This window comes from Zootermopsis nevadensis, unplaced genomic scaffold, assembly GCF_977971745.1.
Source record: "Zootermopsis nevadensis isolate Lab colony 2312 unplaced genomic scaffold, Znev_1.0 Znev_ptg000024l, whole genome shotgun sequence".
Classification (NCBI taxonomy): domain Eukaryota; kingdom Metazoa; phylum Arthropoda; class Insecta; order Blattodea; family Termopsidae; genus Zootermopsis; species Zootermopsis nevadensis.
This window is the reverse complement of record NW_028259156.1, coordinates 15,284,195-15,303,103: the sequence shown is the minus strand read 5'-3', so window position 1 is coordinate 15,303,103 and position 18,909 is coordinate 15,284,195. Positions and strand designations below refer to the sequence as shown.

General features: G+C 37.2%; 1 protein-coding gene and 1 non-coding gene across 7 annotated transcripts in view; both read right to left on the bottom strand.

The window, feature by feature from the left end:
- Positions 1-927: 927 nt before the first annotated feature.
- The window catches only part of Cyp4c3 (Cytochrome P450 4c3), a 162,726-nt gene continuing 144,744 nt past the window's right edge, over positions 928-18,909 (bottom strand). For 2 of the 6 annotated variants that reach the window (XM_087355338.1, XM_022066329.2), the window contains 13 exons: positions 11,563-11,748; positions 8,718-8,833; positions 8,182-8,272; positions 7,527-7,715; positions 6,808-6,877; positions 6,194-6,320; positions 5,846-5,936; positions 5,257-5,366; positions 4,961-5,029; positions 4,388-4,559; positions 2,300-2,479; positions 1,331-1,484; positions 928-1,065 (listed from right to left, as the gene is read on the bottom strand). In XM_087355338.1, the coding sequence (XP_087211464.1) occupies positions 963-1,065; positions 1,331-1,484; positions 2,300-2,479; positions 4,388-4,559; positions 4,961-5,029; positions 5,257-5,366; positions 5,846-5,936; positions 6,194-6,320; positions 6,808-6,877; positions 7,527-7,715; positions 8,182-8,272; positions 8,718-8,833; positions 11,563-11,748 (1,658 nt within the window). In that variant the 3' untranslated portion in view covers positions 928-962. Of the gene's footprint in view, positions 1,485-2,299; positions 2,480-4,387; positions 4,560-4,960; positions 5,030-5,256; positions 5,367-5,845; positions 5,937-6,193; positions 6,321-6,807; positions 6,878-7,526; positions 7,716-8,181; positions 8,273-8,717; positions 8,834-9,940; positions 10,134-11,562; positions 11,749-14,402; positions 14,969-18,909 lie in introns of those variants that run through there. The other 4 variants (XM_022066328.2, XM_022066327.2, XM_087355339.1 and 1 more) reach the window with 4 other exon arrangements.
- On the bottom strand, positions 9,253-9,324 carry TRNAE-UUC (transfer RNA glutamic acid (anticodon UUC)). Its single transcript has one exon. It is a non-coding gene; the product is annotated as a tRNA-Glu (tRNA).

The following is an 18,909-nucleotide window of genomic DNA, read 5'->3' as shown; positions in this document are numbered from 1 at the left end:
TATGCGTGTCGACCGTCCACGTTTTGTTTCTATAATGCTGAATGTATCAAATTATATTTTGCGTTGGGTTGTATCATACACTGCACTACAAGAAACAGCACGGAAAATCTGATCTCTGCTCGTATCGGTATTGTATGAAAAAATACAAAATTCGGATAGAATATCAGTTTTATATAAAAAAGGAGACAGGCTACTTATCGCACCAAAATTTAGATGGTAAAATATCGATTTCACCAAGGTCTGCAACTCCAGGACAGACTCATGACATGAAGATAAGCAAATACAGGCTTCGAAATTTGATAAATTTAGTTCAAATATGTGGGAACGATGGTAAAAAGTCAAAATTACATCCACGAAGAAATTAAGAGCATATTATATTATGGAAATTCTTAATACCATAGAGTTCAGATTCCTTTGTCTTCTCGGCCAGTTTCTAAAACGGAAAGATTAAAACATCTTTCGTTTTGTACGGGTGTAAAACCTGTTTCTCACATTTTAGGAGATTTTGGGGGTGCTTAAGGACTGGGAGCTGAGGAGAATATTATGATTTTTTGAAAGATAATGTAATAAGAAGCTGGAGAAAATGACGTACTAAGGAGCTCAATAATATGTTCTTGTCATTGTATATTATTAGGATAAACGAATTAAGGATGATGTTGTGATGTGAGTAGGGCGTGTAGAACGCATAGGGGAGATAAGAAATAAATACAAAATGTGGATGGGGAAGCCTGAAAGGAAGTGATCAGTCAGAATACCTAGGCGCAAATGGAAGGACAATATTAAAACGGAGGGAGAATGTGGATTAAATGAATTTGGCTCAGGACAGGGACCAGTGGCGAGGTCTTGTGTCTGGTTAAGGCAAATAAACTTTCAGTTTCCGTAAAATACGAAACACTTCCTTTACTTTACCCCCCACCAAGGAGTTAGTCAATGTTTAAAAATGTATTTTAAAACATTTATTTTCAGTACATTAGTAAAACGTAAAAATAAAGATAATATTCTGAGTTGTTGCGCCCTGTAATGTTTTGGAATACGCCCAGAAACCCGGTATCAGATTTAGCGTATCTGTAAAAAAAAAAAACTCAAATCCTAAAATACAAAAATAAGTCGTGTGCATTTTTATACATTTTTCGATCATTGGCTTTGAAATAATAGCTCTATATCGGCCATTACCTGCCAAACATTTCTAACGTCCTCAAAAGTCGTTATCGTATGTGTATTTCCGTTAAGTTTTCTTGTATTTAAATAAAATGTCAATGGGCTCAGCAATGCATAAATGATTACGTAACTCAAATGGAAATAAAGAGCAACTGAGAAAAATCAAGGTGACCTTGGGAAGATCTTGATTCTCAGGCCGTGTTTCGGTCTCAGGATTAGTTCTCCCAGAAGAGTGAGATTCTCTCTTCTGTCCACAGCTTCCACTCGGTACTTTCTCAGTATTGAGGCGATCACAGCCTTTTCCTCAAGCAATGCGAATTTCTGACCTACGGAAATAAAAATTAAAACTTACGTCAGAATTAAAACGACCTGAAGGAGACGCTGTGAGAAACAAGTGATCTAGCCACCTGTCGCGGCTTGTAACCCGAAAGTCTTTTATCAGTCACATGCAATGGTAATTAGTCATTTCTAAATAAGTATTATAAATGAGATGATAAAGTTGCGTCATATTGTGATAAATATATATTTGTTTAAATCTTGTCAGTCTAATCACAATAAAATTCCTATTAAATATTAAAATATTACTAAAATTAACATTTAAATATTTAAAATGATGTTCTCTATCGAAATGTTCGATTTACATTAGATCATCACTTTTTTACACGACATGTTTCAGTTCTAAAAGAACCATCTTCAGGTGTATAAAATTATATAAACTTAAATATAATTTCTTAAATGCAACTTTTAGTCAGATGTTTATCAGATATATTTAAGTTTATATAATTTTATACACCTGAAGATGGTTCTTTTAGAATTGAAACATGTCGTGTAAAAAAGTGATGATCTAATGTAAATCGAACATTTCGATAGAGAACATCATTTTAAATATTTAAATGTTAATTTTAGTAATATTTTAATATTTAATAGGAATTTTATTGTGATTAGACTGACAAGATTTAAACAAAAAAGTATTATAAAATAAAAAAGACAATGCAAAAATTCGATATATTACGATTACGAAAACTGACTTTATTAATGAATTTTTATTTAAAGAAAGCGCTCCGAAAGGAGCGTGTTGATCTAGTTATTAATTAAAACATCACCTTATAGTCGGGCGAATACGATAATTAAATTTGCTGACCTATGCAATTTCTGGGGCCCGCACTAAAAGGGATGTACGCATAAGGATGTCGACCTATCACATTCTCCTTCAAGAATCGATCTGGGTTAAATTGCTCTGGTTGTGGAAATGATTCTGGGTTTCGATGAAGCATGTACGTAATAATAAGTGCCGTGGTTCCAGCAGGTACGGTGTAATGCGCTGTGAACAGAGAAGGCAAAATTTGAATAAAAATTATAACAATTAGGAATCGTTTACACTTCCTGAATTCGAAAACGGTGTACTGAGGGAAAAGAAATCTAGTTCATTTTCATATCCCTGGAAACAGTCTGGTAACAGGTTTAATGAGATTTGTATCTGAACACATAATCATTTCTAACTTAAATCTTGAATCACTGTAGGCGGCCTTCGGGGCCAAGATTCGAACCTTACACCTTCCAAACACTAAGCAGGAGAACTAACCATCACATCGCGACCAGATTCTGTTGTTTCATTTGAAATAAATAAATATTCAAGTAAAATAAACAGGCACTATATACTTTTATTTTATGCACTTCCTGAAAATAACCCATCAAGAAAAAATATTTTCAATGCGTGATTAGGAAACCCCTAAAGTTATTCTGGAACAGGTCGCGTTTATGTTAGGGGCAATGTCGAGAACAGGCGACAAATAAACCCAACAAACGCGCAGTCAAATCAAATGTAAACAGAGGCTATATTTAATACTGTCGAAATTTGGCAGTTCGACAAGAATCGTCTCAAAATATCATGGAGAGAACACTAAAAGTGTTGTAAATTGGAGATCAGAATCTTATTCTTTTCGTAAATACAAATTTATTTACTGTCAGTTTACAATACGGATACCTGCACGTTTATACATTATTTATATGCACAAATATATAAAGTAAACCCATAAGGATGAATTTTGTTCATCTGTATGTTCAGTCCCTTTTAAACGTCTCGACGGATTTAAATTAAATTTGGTACTTTTCGAGTACACACTGTCTTTCGGTCCAATATGCCTACATTTGCCTATTTACGCTGTGTTTATAGTTATTTCAAATAACACAGTTTATCTACTTACATTATTTATATTTAATAACATCAAATACAGAATTATTAAAATTAAAGAACACGCAGAAAATCAGTGGCATATAAAGAGATATTAATACGAGTTGTATACTAGAAATTTACGATGTGTCTATGACGCCACTGATACAAAACACGGTTTTGCGTATAGGAATTTATTAAGTGTGCTGTTGGCAGACCTGCGGATGTAGTGTTTGGTCATGTGTTATCATGATACCGTGGTTGACATTGTGATGTTAGCAATGCTCAGCTAGACAAGTATTGATAGTCAGAAATACCACGAACCACTCATGTGACGCTGAATCATATATCGTTACTCACTGCCTTTGAAACTTCGCACTGCGCAAGTACGCAGCTACGCTATTCATTTGTCACAGTCTTTTGTTTCAACACTACGGAAAACAAACGCTTCAGCGTAAATATACGACGAAACAGGAAGAGTTATGGGATGCATTTAAAATGTTTATTCGTGTAAATATGTTTAGTTAGGATAAAACGATAATATAAATATATGTCATAATCACAACACTGGACACACCCAACCGAAAGCTTTGCACGAGAGAAGAAAGAACGCCGAACAAAATTGTTACTTTGAAAAATTGTAATTTTTCCAGCTGTGACCAAAAAACAAAAACGTTGCATGGAGCAGAGTCCTCCTTGAGAAGCTGATAATGGCTCAGCTTGTCAAATTTACATTTTTGTAATATTATTACTATTTTTTGTAAAAATATATGGTTACTGCCTAAATTAAGTATCCAATTATTAAGTGAAGAACGAAGTTTTTTCTTTCTAACACGCGGAACACTCGAACAAATTACTTCAAACTTTTTAAATCGATATATTAAATCGTGACATACCATCATATAGTATTTCGAAAAAGAACACGCCGCCATTTCGGTCACTGGGCTCGTTTCCTTCTCAAAATATCCTATTCGGATCATCCCTGTTACACGATGGACAAATTCCGAAACACGTAATACTAACTGCAGTATAACATTTATGATTAGTTGAGTAGCCTACCCATGTTGATGTCTTCGTTTATCTGACGCGCAATAATTGGGACGCTCGGGTACAGGCGCAGGGCTTCCTTTATGCAGCATTCCAAGTACTTCATTTCGTTCAAGTCCTTCATCGTGATGCCCTGTTCTGCGCCCGGGCCAAGGATCCCGTCGATTTCCTGGATCACTTTCGTCTGTGCAGAGAATATTCTTCGTAGAGCATAATAACAGCAATTGTTTAATTTCTACCCGAAAGCTTGTGACGTTCAACCCGATGTTACTCAGAGTGCATCAAACAATTGAATTAATTTTTATAAAAAAATTTTGTTAACAATTGGTACTTCGTACTCTAACTGAAGCTGTTAGACGTTAAGATAAGTTTCATGATTTCTACAGGAATTGTAATCAAAAATTACAATTGTTGTAAACAAACCCAGTAAATACGTTTCCATAATCAGGTTACAGCAACATCTAAAGGTTTGTAGCAATGTTCCGTCCATATATCGGTATTAAATTGGACACTGTCCTTTCCTTAATGTATACGCAAGGACATTGAATCGAGTTGGTCGGTAATGTGACATTAAGTTATACCGACCTGTATGTCAGGTTGACCACCTAGTAAGAACAGAGCCCAAGAGATGGCAGCAGAAGTCGTATCGTGGCCCTATGAAGAAAGATGGCGTAGTTAGCATTCGATGACATTGAATATCCTAGCGAATAATTTTTGCTTTAAGCTAAGTCTGACCCATTGTAGTCTGTGGTTCCCACGAGACGGAAACTAGGATTGGAACTCCAGAATCATAAATAAATTGATTTTCGCGATAAATTGCTTTTGTTAAATGTAATAATAGGATGGTAAATAGAAGAATTTAAGAACGAACATTGACAAACCTCGAACATAAATGTATCCACTTCTTCTCGAATGTCTTCATTTGATAGTACGGCACCATCTCGCGAAGCCTCTATCAAAAGATCCAAGAAGGCGAGACGTTTCTTACGCCCTAAACAATGCACAAATACGTCACACAGGATTTCGAATTAGGCGTTTACAGTAACAAACAGAAACAAAAACTTGGCTTTGAATACTCGTACAATTTCTTGGGTACAATCCAATTGAAGAAATCTGATTTATTCGAACAAACAATTCAAGATCACGCCCACAAGTCATATAATTTTGTAAAAGAGAGTTATTAAACCATCAGCTGATTTATAGATTTATTATTATTATTGTTTACTGTGTTCGGCAGCCCGCATAGCAGAGAGAAAAATGGCGTACAGGATTTTAATCAGAAAACCTAAACGTAATGGGAGGATAATATTAAAATTGAATTTCAGTAAATAGGGTGTGAGGATGTGAACTGAATCTTAGTGTCCCGCGGCGGAATTTCTTAAGGGCGTTAATTAAACTTCGGTTTCCGTAAATGGACAATTTTGCTTCTCAACTAAGAATCTGCCCCGTGGAATTAATTCATCGTCTTACCAAATGTGTTTGTGTCTTCGTCCGACACTGTCGACGCCATCTTGTTCTTTTCCCGCAGTTTGGCGAATTCTTCCTTCCGCTCTTGTATTACCTGCAGTTTTGGATAGACAGTTTAAATAAGAATTCGGATCTTTTTTGTTACAAAATCACTTAACATTCGAGGTTCTCGCAGAGGCGAGAATAAAATGGCTGTCTCCCGGGTTATTGGGCAGTGTGCTTTGATACAAGTTTATAGAAATTGCTGTTTCCATCATCAGGGCTATAAGTCCTCGCTCTCATGATGGAGGCAAAAAATACCACCGAAACGCTGGCAGACTTATGCCAGACTACAGCTGTCTTCGTGCTTACCTTGTTTGAAAATCCGTGCAGAATTTTGATGCATTTCTCGTGGGTTTTGTACATATGTGTCCAGCGGAACATCCAGTCGGGCTGGAGCCATAGTTTGGACTGACGATTTTGAATTATCGAACCGATTCTAAAATAAAAATGGTTCATCAACTTGCAAATAAAATCACTGCCATTTCCTAATGATTATATTTAGCCCTCCCTAACGGACTAATCTCAGTAGGGACCCTACACCTGTAGATAGAAGCAGATATAGCGCCCGAAACATGGTAAACTGTTTGTAGCGTATAGGACGATAGACGATGTCGAATTAAAACTATAGATATTAACTTTCATTTGCCATTTTTGGTACTCTTTAAGACTGTGCCATACACGTTCGCGCTGTGACTACTTTACCCAAAAGGGGCCCCATTGGTCTCCAGAGTCGGTCATGACGAGGAAATGAATGACGGTCATCCGGTTCTTAGCTAGCGACTCCACTAACAAAGGCCTTATTTCTTTGATTCTGTCACACTCTGTACTTAATATTTCTACAAATTTAAGGCGAAAAACAATTTGTAATCTTCAGCAGTCCAAGGTCATTTGCAGACTTAAGACCATAAACAGCTGACACTTACTCGTACACAGCTTTCACGTATTCTGATTGACTGTCTCCCTGGGCGTTCACCTGTCGACCCATGGCAGTTTCTGAAACAGCCACGTTTGTGCTTACAGGTTGATCTGAAACGTCGTTCTTAAAATCGAGAAATATTTAGAACATAAGCCGATATGTGTCTTACAGTATGGCGTGTATCTACACACGTCTATTTGAAACGCGTTTTTTTCTACTCTCGATATCCGCGGTTTTATTTCAATGCCAACAGCAGCGTCAATATATCGTCTCCATCTTCAGCCCTGAGGATGGAGGCAGTATATTTCTGCGTTACGTCGGTCATCTGCATACAAGTCCACATGGAGTTACAACGCAGTAAACCAACATCGACATATTTATTATAAGCAATATATTCTTGTTTCCATTTTAAATGTAATTTTATTTAATAAACGTAAAATATTTTTAAATTTTGTTGGCCGGATAACATTTAGAGACCATAAAATGAGGAGTCACTCCTCTCGTATCTCGTTCCTTGTTCAGAAGTCGACTCCATAAAGAGGAAATGCTTATGATTCGAAAGTAAGTGCAGAACAACGAGAAGGCGTGGAAATCGGGGCCAAGGGACAGTGGAGCGGGGTTTAATTCCGGAATTCCTCAGCGCTATCCAATCTTTGGTCATTTATAAGAGCACAGATCTCGCATTCTCTATAATTTCGGTAACACGTCTTAACTGCGTGTACTCACCACATATGACGTCGAGCGCACAATGAGTTATATAAGGGAAGATGTTGAAGCCAGCTTCATTGCCGATCTCACGTTCCAACTTTTTTACGAGGATTGAACTCTGTTCTAGAAATACATCGATGAAATCTTCCAAAATCTTGAAGTGAAACGCAGGAGTCAGGATTTTTCGACGGCTGTGCCATTTTGAGCCTAAAATTTGGAAGGTGAATAAGACAAATGAAATGCAATTGAATATGAAAATGTTTGTTCCAAGAGAACTCGTTGGGAAAATTTTGATATATTTTTTGTTTTTCGTTTATAGGAGATTAAAGTCACAGATGAAATTCCTAGTTAACAGTCAATTGTAACTATTCTACTTTATTTATACCAACAAGTTAGTTACTAACTAACCAAACAACGAATTCCACGGAGCAAAGTAATTCTTGAGAGATAGTCCAAGAGATTCCTCTCAACTTTTATGGTACACTTTGGTTTATCAGTGTCCATAAACTCCTGCCACCAGGCCGTATTTTGATCCACACAAATCCAATCCACAAACTCCCACTCTATTTATTTACGATTAATTTTACTAGTTGCATTCCAGGTATCCTCTTACCTTCACATATTAAATACAGGCCTATATCAGAGAATTTTATTGTGAGTGTGATGATCTTACCTGAACTGGTAAGAAGGCCAGTTCCCAGCCAGGGGTGCAAATAGGAGTAGTCTTTGCTTTTGTCTATATGCTTATTACTGCTGAGGATTGGCTGAAACACAGCGTTATGGACATAACAAAGATTTATTTCTGCGCTGTAGCTTAAAATGTGTTTGTTTTGTTAATCTGGTCACTCATGACAACTTCTGTGGGATGAATAATTCTGTCAGGTATATAGATAAGCCACTGATGGTGAGGTATAAACGAGCTATCGGTCTTCAGTAACTTCGTTAGATATTTTAAACGCTTTCTAAAGAAGATTTCATATTAATTTTGAATGCAAACTAAAAATTTTAAGTACGGTAACAATAATTATATTATTTTGAAGTTTGTTCTGTATTGCAATTAATATTAAGGCTTATCCCAGTTGCTAGTAGCGGCATATCATACAACACCGTTTAAATAAAACATAAGAAATTAAAATTTAAAAAAAAATACTTAATCAAGGCCCTTACATGTCACATTTAGGTTTCTTTACACAAAACAAGTTTCCGTACCTCGACTCTGTCCGGGTGGAAGACGGTAATATAAGGCTTGGTGCCGTTCCACATGCGGTTCACACCCACGCGTCTGCCCCATAGCTTCGTCGACCCCATCAACCGCTCCAGCAGCTCTGAAACCCAAGTTTACATCCCTTACTAACAAAGTCAACAGACACAGACACTGATAATTACTCATTTTAATTCATGAAGGCGAGGTTTTTCGTAATTTTATTCATTACTTTCAGGTCAATATTGGAATTATACCTGAAATTATCACCGGCTCTTACTGATTAGTCCTTGGGGTATGTTCCAATTTAGAATGACTTCTGAAATTATGAATCAATTCAAACTTTTGGCAGGATTACTTGATTGAGTGACCAACCCTACGCAGAACGACACAGTAAGACGACGACAGACATGCCTTGAGCGGGATTAAAACCCGCGATTCTAGTGCCGAAGCTAGAATGAAATCGGAAAAATTCTGAAAAATTTCAACCTATCTTATGAGCCTATTTTATTATTTACTAAAACACAATAAATAAAAATATTATTCCGGTACCGGGAATCGAACCCGAGCCTCCTGGGTGAAAGCCAGGTATCCTAGCCACTAGACCATACCGGACCATGTCAAAATATCCTTGAAGTCATTATATATATATATATAAAGTACATTAATTTTCTAGAAACATCAATGCTTGCAGGCTTGCTTGTCCCTTTTGCAAAAAAAAGTTGTGACATAACTTTTCAATTTAAAACTGAATTACTCTAGTGTCTTTACAGCGTAACATAATGTGTAATGAATCTAGCAAATGGCGGAGAAAGTAACAAAGAAGATAAGGAATTAATTAAGATAACACCAATCTGCTGTACTGACATTTCTTACGTATTTAAATGTTTCATACAATTGCCGCCAAGTCAAAGACAGAAACTATTTGCAAGAGAACTTTATTTTTGTCCAAACCCCCTTCTCCTGCAGTGTCGACATAAATAGTATACTCTGCCATGTTGTCTTTGCTAACGTACTTATGTTCTTGTTAATTTGCATTAACAAGTTTATGGACCTAAATTTAAAACAGCTAACATATGAAACGTTTAGCGAAATTCTGAGTCAGTAACTCAATCACAGTTTGTCCATGAATTCGAGGGAACTTGAATAGCGCATATTTTATATACGTATATATAATTTTAAAATTCGTGGACTGTAATAACATTTGTTTGTCAAATACACTTATATTTACCTTCAGATAAGTCTGAACAGCTTCTGGCACTATTTGCTGAATTGAAGGTCGAACGAGGAAAGGAATAATTATATGCAAACAAAACACTATAGCCTAATATCTCTTCATGAGTAGGGTCTGAGGTTCTCAGAGCTTCGATTATGAAGATGGCTGTCTTGCCATGTCTCTGTAGTGCCATGTAGTTTCGTAATTTACAAACGGCGCCTCAGATCGAGGAGACAGCCATCTTCGTCTCTTCATAAATTTCAAACACAGGAAAACAAACCTGTGGGCACAGTTCTTTCTGATAAGTTCTGGTTAATAAATTATTTTTCCTTTTACGACGCCGAACTTTCATTACAGTGTCCACAATCTCGCCACTCAATCTTCTATCTAGCAATACTATATTTCTTTAAGATCAGTTTTTAATATTATCCTCAAATCCCTCCTTGCGTTTTCAGTTACATCATCTCATGTTTCTGGACTTACGAGTAAATGCGTGTTGGTTTCTAACCTAACCTACACGTTCTGCATATTTCATCGTATCATGGACAAATGGATAGTTCCAATATGACTTCCTGTTAGTGTCTTGATTTAACTAACATTCCTAAATGACACTATAATCATCCTTACATATCACGCACCCGACTGACAAATTTATGTAACTATGGACTGACCACGTCTTAGCCTGTCTTTGCTTACGTCATCTTGTCTGCTCGCGTCTTGTGTTGACTAACCGGTGTTTGTTCAGACTAGTTAGGCAAACAAGAACGCGTAGTACTCCAGCTATTGGCGTAACTGAAAGTTTATTACAGATTTGAAGTAAAATTATCATCCACCACATAAAATAAAAAAACAGATATCATGGATGGCTTTCGTTCAACCACTAATATTAATGCATTTTCTTCATCGGTGCACTAACATTTCATTGATAAAAATTTCGTATCATTCGTTGCTTTATCATCTGGTGCATCGTTAGTCATTATTGTGTGTCCGAATTTGGTTACGACCACATAACTGATGACACAAAATTTGTACTTGATATGAAAATGACATCGTTGTGAAGTAGCCTTATACGGAGGCAAACACATTTTAGATTAAATACTTCAACCAAATCCCTTGTTTCGAATTTGTAGTGTTTAAGTAGTATTTTATTTTGCTAAATTGAAGAGCGTAGTTATTTAGAAGCTTAAGTTACTCAGACATACAAATTCAACTAACACTTACCAACCCTCCATGTTTTTATAAAGGAGAAATTTAAATTTGCATTAAAATATACCTAAAATACACGGCCTTCATTCTGTTAATGAATTCCTGCAGTTTAAAGGTGACTTTTAACTCCTTTAGTGGTTATGCTTATGCAGCATAAATTAACATTAACATATCTGCTGTGTAGCATAGAGTTCAGTGTAACATTTTAATATGTTTTTATGTTAAACCATTACCGTTTGTGATACCTAAATAATATTTCAATTTGCCCTCATTTTTATGTTCTGTACTTTATAAATTTTCCTCATTTTATAGTCAGTCTGGCCAACGTTTGAATCCATGGAATGCAAATATGAATGTCACCTAGACATTTCCCTTTTACGTGCATTTATGTAGAAAGAAGTGCAGTTACAACTGAACAGCATGAAACAAACCGTCATGTTCCACGTTCAACTCGATGGTATTCCCGATTAAGGGCAATGATGGCGGTCCTGGAATCCTGTCTATGAGGCGAACCATACGAGCCCTTCTCTTTTGGTACCTGTGCCAGGCCACCAAAACATATACCAGAAGCACCACAACCACGGCACTTAGCAGCGACAAGTCCCACATCTCACCACCTGAAAAACATCGACCGACCTTAGTTATTCAACGACGCTTCGACGTATATCATCGGATGAAACGAGAAGACTATAATGAATGTGAAGCAGATAAGGATTTGAAAAGAGGTGGTCGTGGCCTATATAAAGATGCTATCCCAGCATTCGGCTAGAGGAACTGAGGAAGATGCCTTAACTCTGGTGACAATGAAAACAGGTACTTCGAACGCAAGGTAGAGTGGTTGATTAGCAATCACGATTCGTGTTCGCGAAGTCCCAGGTCCGGACACTAAAAAAAATCTGCTGTCCCACTATACACCAAAAAGGTGCTTGAGGGGAGGGGTAAGTATGGCTCTTACTCATTCTTAACCCAGCACTAGACAGGGGTCAACGTGACGCCCCGGCCGCGGTAGACTCCCGGGAAAGGACCCCGGTACTCATTGGATAGGACGCTGGGTGAGCCCCAGCACAGGCCTGGACGCAGAGACTAGAGGAAAAATTCCTCTGACCCCATCGAGGATCGAAACTTGGTCGTCCAGTCCGTAGCCAGTCACTACACTGACTGAGGTTCAGACATTGGCTATCCTAAGTTTTTCGTGGTTTGCTTCAGTCTCTGTAGACAAATGCTTGAGTAACACTTTACGAAGGACATGACCCTTTTTCCCCCATATCATTTCCATCTCAATTATTTAACCAGTCTATCATCTAACGCTTTATACTCTGAGCAACTGAAAAAGTCTTCAAACAAAGAACAAATTAAATGAGAACTTGAAAAATACAACCAGAGTACACATTATCGCTACACTAAACTTTTCAGTGTACGCCATGATAATCCAATAAAATAGCATTGTTCTGTCTATTCCTTAGCAGTAATAGGAAATTAATAGAATGGAGGTAAGGCTCCATAATTTCTCAAATATAAATGAGCGGAGAACTGATTCGACCTTGAAGTCCCGACGTTATGCCGAGTGCTGTCCTAGAAACATTTCTCTTTACCAAAATAAAAATTGTTTCAAGTGTTGCAGTAATATTCATTATACTATGGGTCTGTTAAAAGTAACCGGACAAAGATACTAAATTTCTATCAGACTGTGAAATACTAAAAACAGAAGAATGAGCCTAAAAGCTATACTACTAGAAAATCAACGGAAAACTGTGAGTCAGCCGATGTTTCCATATTACGTAATAGAACGGCTCTGCGCCTGCGCGGAAGGGTACTTTTGTTTGAAGATCGACACAATCAGCCGCTCGAACAGTAGCATTTTTTTCGAAAAGTTGGCTCACAGCCCAAAATTGTGTATGGCACAACAACGAGGAAGATCACCATTTACACTGACATCATAAAGGCCTCACAACAAAGCACTAACTAAATACGTAATACGCCTATACTTTGGCTTCATTAGCATGATGTCTCGCAACTAATTGTGTCATTCAAGGTTATCAAAACTAACCTTCCTCGTTCTGTGAGAGAATAAACCTACTACTTCTGTGTCACATTGTAAGGACATCCTTCAGTTTCTCGCCTCACTGATTACCGACACATCACTGTTGTTTGTTTATGTAAATAATACGTGATCAAAAAATCAGAAATGAAATCTGACGAAATGCGCACATCGGTACATAGTGAGCTTAGTAAACTGCACCTCATTTATGAAGCGTTGGAATCTATCGGGCTGTTGAGATGTACTCTATTGGTTAATCACGTGTTTATTCTAAAAATCGTATAAGGGACAAATTAAATTTATGGGCAAAATGTGGAATTAGTGGCTGTTAAAGTAGGCGGTATTTATAGGTAGGATTTTAACACGCTTGTAGCATCGGTAGAAAATTGTGTGTATGTACACTTCCATTAATATACCTACACTCAATTAAAAACATTAATTCCTGGAACAGAGTAGTTCTTGTGAAGCTCATAGTCGCTCAGCTGACAAGAAAAATCCCGTCTTTAATGGAACCCAAAATTTGATTTTCATGTTCACATGAAACTGTCACTGGACGCTTTTTCGAGCCAGTTATATGCCATGAACACATCAAAACCCTATTTTCTGAGATTCATCTTAAACATGTCCTCTCAACTAGGTCAAGATATGTTGCCTTCAGATTTTCGATTTCTATCTTCTCGCCGTGTAGCGAAGTTCTGCCTGTGACACCCTCCTGGATTTTATAAACCCAATACTATTTGGGGAAGAGTTAGAATTATTAAAGTCTTTATAATGAAATTTTTACCAAAAATATTGTTACGTTCTCTTTGTTATGTCTATATATTATCCTTGGCACCGTGTTCTCAAACACATTCGATCAATGTTAACGAATGTGTTAAACTTTGGAAGTGTAAACATGACACTTAGAAGTCAGAAAATATGCATACAGAAATAAACAGCTACGTAAGACATAGTTTTGTTCATTCTGGTTTCTTAGTTATTTTTGTAATGAACTGGCCCCAGACAAATATAAATCAGCGGTTGAATAACACTGACAGTTGAAAACCGATAACTCGGAGAAAGTCTTGTCCCAATTCCACTTTGTGCAACACAAATCCTTCACAGACTGACCTGGCAGAGAATTACGTCTGAGCTATGGCACTCTCTTCTGGTTTAATGCAACCTGTAACTAACACGGGCCTCTAATCGAACGTTGTTATTTTTTTTGTACAGAAACTGCGAAATTGTACTTACCAGATTTAACAACAATCAAATACCAATCGAGAGCAAAGACTTGGCACACACAGAAATAATGTTTTCCTTCTAACCTGTTCCGAAGCTGCTGACAGTCGACTGATAGCCTCTCGTGAAGGACTAACAATTCGCTCTCAAGTTTGTTGTTTAAAAACAAACACTGGACTCGGTAACCAAACAAGAAGCTGCTTACAGAGTCGCGAGTTTCAGCCACTTAAATAGTCTGCAGGTTTTGAAAAGCTGACTGCCTCAGAGACGTTTATTGACCATATGACTATAAATCATAATCCTAGGATATACCATTAGATTATGACTTACAATCAGTAATCTGTGAGCCGCTATACTAATTTTTATATCTGAAAAGTGTCAGAATGATATGATGTCTACTAAATGGGCACAGGATGTGTTGAATAGGCCCCTTTCATAATATGAACATGTCGAAATGTCTACCGATTAGGATGATTATGTTTCAATTAAAATCTGCAGCTCTCTTTTCAGTACTTGTTTCTTACACACTATTCTTATTCTAGCTGACATAAAATTAATTGTTGAAAACAAAGACACAATATTTTGCTTTAATTAAATTAAAGTCTGGCAGTCAATGAGTAAAGGTCACTTAATTTTCACTATACAATGCACCAAAATCATTCTTCAAACTGGTGAAGGAACAATGACATAACTCTTGATTTCTCTTTTCGTTTCATAATTTACTCCCACCACATCCATCGAAATTCAAGGAATTAAAATGGCGATGCTAAAGTAATCACGAAATTAAGTCCTATGTATGCTTTTTACTTTTAGACACATTCAGTCATGATTGTAATGACAATCGGTTAATATATTTTTAAAAGAGTATTAGTTTGGTTGCTGGCTTGGAAGCAGGTTGTACACTACTAGATTATAAACAAAATGAAGCAATCTTGGAAGAATTATCTAAATGACTGAAAACAACATAAAAGAAGAATGGATAAAATATTATCATTCAAGTTTAGCAGGAAGTTACAGAAGACCAAATGTCCTAGTACCCTACAGGTTGATAATAATGATGACGCACTTATACATTCTGAAAATTAATAGTGAAGTCTCAATATCTGAGTTCTTCGCCCTAAGCATGAATTCCGGGATGATTTTAAGCAACTACGGCATAATTTGCAACTTATATGAAATAAAAGACCCCCAAAACAACGCGTACGTTTAAGAAGGATTTCTCAGTTCTTCGATGTTTTATTTTAACGTCTTTCATTAAGTCAAAACACAACAACAAAATACACAAACTAAAATTATTTCTAAATTTTGTAAAAAGCCCTTGGAAGTTTCCTTTTGTATCTTATTTCCTCGCCCTCTTTATACCTTTGTCCTCCTTTTCTCCTTTCTTCCAGCCTTATTTCTTCTTTTATTTTTCCATTCGTATCTTTAATTTCTTCTTTTTTCCTTGTTTATTTCCACATAAATCAGTGTCCTCATTCATCACCTTTCATTGCTACTGCATTCCTCTTTATAGATCACATTGTCATTTTTTTTAGTTATTAGGGAAAGTACCCACTCAGTTGCGACACCCATCGCACAGGATTTATTCTACTCCATGTCATATTAAAATCTCACAAAAACAAAAGGCCTTATTGCTAATTACTCTTTTGGACTTAAACAGAATATGTTTCCACCCAGCGCCATTACCGAGAACATTTTGTAACAGTCGTGTTACATTTTACAAAACGTTTTCCGAGAGGTTCGAGCTGAAATATTTTGTGACAGTAACCAACCAATTCATACTACCTTTGTCAGAAAGACGAACAGGCAAGGACTGGGAACCTTCCAACAAAGTAATACTGTTTATCACACCTAAATCAAGTCTAACTCATCTTTCCCCATTCGCCCACAATTCTCTCTTCGTTACTACAAATTTGTCTGCAGAGAGTTAAAATGTTTCAGACGTTGATTAAACAGTACAGAGATTCTGAACAGGTCTGACTATTGTACGAACGAAGTTTTCCATAAATGTAAAATCACGGAACTTAATATTAATTACGTTTCACTGCATAATTTTCGTTACTTTCAAATGAGATGTCGCGTTTGTTTATGGTTCCTTGAAAGCTCGTATAGACGTAATTTAACGTGAGATTCTTAAATTAAGTTAACGTCTTAGATTAGACAAAATGACGGAAGTCCGGTCAGTTAATTTTCTGCGTAATTTTGATATTAATGGCACACAGTACTGATTGTAGGTCACCTGCTTTGATTTTCATGAAAGTTGTTGAGTTCTCACATCGATGAGTATAAAGATGGCTGTATTTCGGGATGTTGCACCGTATGTTCTGGTAGAAATGACAGACGTTTCAGGAGTCTGTTGCTTCTATCGCTGGGTACTCCGAAACGTCGGTCGTCTATGCAAGAAGCTAACTATCGCAATCTGAAATTTATTTGCACCGAGAGCAGAACCATTGAACGTTGTAATTGAAAACCAACAGATGGAGAATGTGGAGCATTTCAAGTACTTGGGAAGCATAGTCACGACGGACGCCCTATGCACCAAGGAAGTAAAAGCAAAGATAGCCATGGCCAAGGCAGCTTTCGTCAAGATGAGGATACTTCTCACTAGCAAGTTGGGCTTGGAGATGAAGGAGAAACTAGTGAAGTGTTACGTATGGAGCAGAGACTTGGACACTCAGGAAGAAGGAACAGAAATACCTGGAGAGTTTTGAAATGTGGTGTTGGAGAAGAATAGAGAAGATCAGGTGGACGGATCGAGTGACCAACGAAGAAGTATTGAGGAGAGTCAACGAGCAAAGAAGCATTCTGCAGGCGATTACACGAAGGAAAGCTAACTGGCTGGGACATATTATTAGAAGGAATGGGTTACTGAGTGATATCACCGAAGGCAGGTTGAAGGAAAGAGAGGACTAGGAAAAAGATTGATACAGCTAACCGACGACCTTAAACAAGGAAAGAAGATGACGTTCCAGGAATTAAAGCGAGAAGCCGAGAATAGGGACAACTGGAGAGCTCTTTTTGGGCAGAGCAATGGACCTGTCGTAAGACAGAACACTTAATAATAATAACTATACATATACGCACATATCTTCATGGAATGTTAGCGAGGTAGAGACAAATGAACCTTGATCTTCATGCTGACACATGAACTGTTGAAGGTGCTAGCAATGGCCGTTTTGGGGCATACAATTTCTTTACTAGAGAGCGTCAGGAAAATCACGAACAGTCGCAGGGTAGCCACACGACCCAACGAAGACTTTCTGTGAACGCGAGCGTACTTTACAGAGGTTAATATTGCCAGAGGTGCCTGCTGACGGTAGGTTATATTTAAACCAGTTACACCAAAAGTGGATCCACAGAAAGAGCCTGCGAATATAAACAAAACTAACCCGAGGGAAAGTTTATCCTTGACAAAAATAAAACATAGCGTCGCATTCCACAACCATTTGACATCAACATTTTATTTTCGCTGGCAATGTCAACCCTATCTATGCTGAAAATTTCAAGATAATTTTATACTTTCACGCAAATATATCAAAACTGTTAGCTTAATAAGCGAAGAACTACAGGACAGGCTCATTTTCAATGATATACAAAACATAATATTCACAGCGTATACAAATGACAGCTAGAAAACAATGCCCATTTATAGTCACGCAGATTATTACGTGTATAATTATTTTATTTGTAGTGTTGTGTCTGACGACAGGTCCATATGAACAGGATCCTTCCATCCTTTTCTTGGACTGGGACCTGTTCATATACGTTCTTGGCAGATGATCCAGAAGTGGTTTGCCATTGCCTTCTTCTGTGTGTGAGTGGAGTAATTGTTGGGATGCCACGGAGAAACCGGGGAAGAAGCCCCCGGAGGAAAACTCCGTGATGCCTAGACCACGGCCTTGCCCAACACAAGTTATAAATTTGAGCACCACCGGGAATTGAACCCGGGACCCCAGGCTTACAAGGCTAGTGTTCTGACCGCTAGACCACCGTGGCGGTACGTGTATAATATTAAAAGAAAAAACACTGACATAAATAATTAATGATAAAACAAATTACCAGTCTTAAAACCTTTCATATCGTGTAGTAGTATACAAGAATTACTACTTTAACCAATATTAGCATATCAGTCAATTTATTATTGATCGAAACACGATTCATTTTCCAGAGAGACAGGGACTGGATTGCTACTAAAACAGTATTCAATTTATTTACCTATTACACATACTGTGACGTTGCTTTATAAGGACACTACAATTTGCATCGCACAAACTGTATTACGGCAGGTTCTGATTTACACTTACACTGGTCACACAGAGAGAACGTGATTTTGATCACGTACAACAAATTCCTCAAACGCTGTGACTCTTGCAGTTTAATTTTGTGCCAGAGTGCGTTGTTTATCGGGCGGATATTAAACACAGTGTAAGATAAAAATATCTATTCATTCCAAATATGAAGAAGATATGTTGAACCGTTCACTCACTAGAGTAAATATTAATAAAATGCCGTTTGAAAA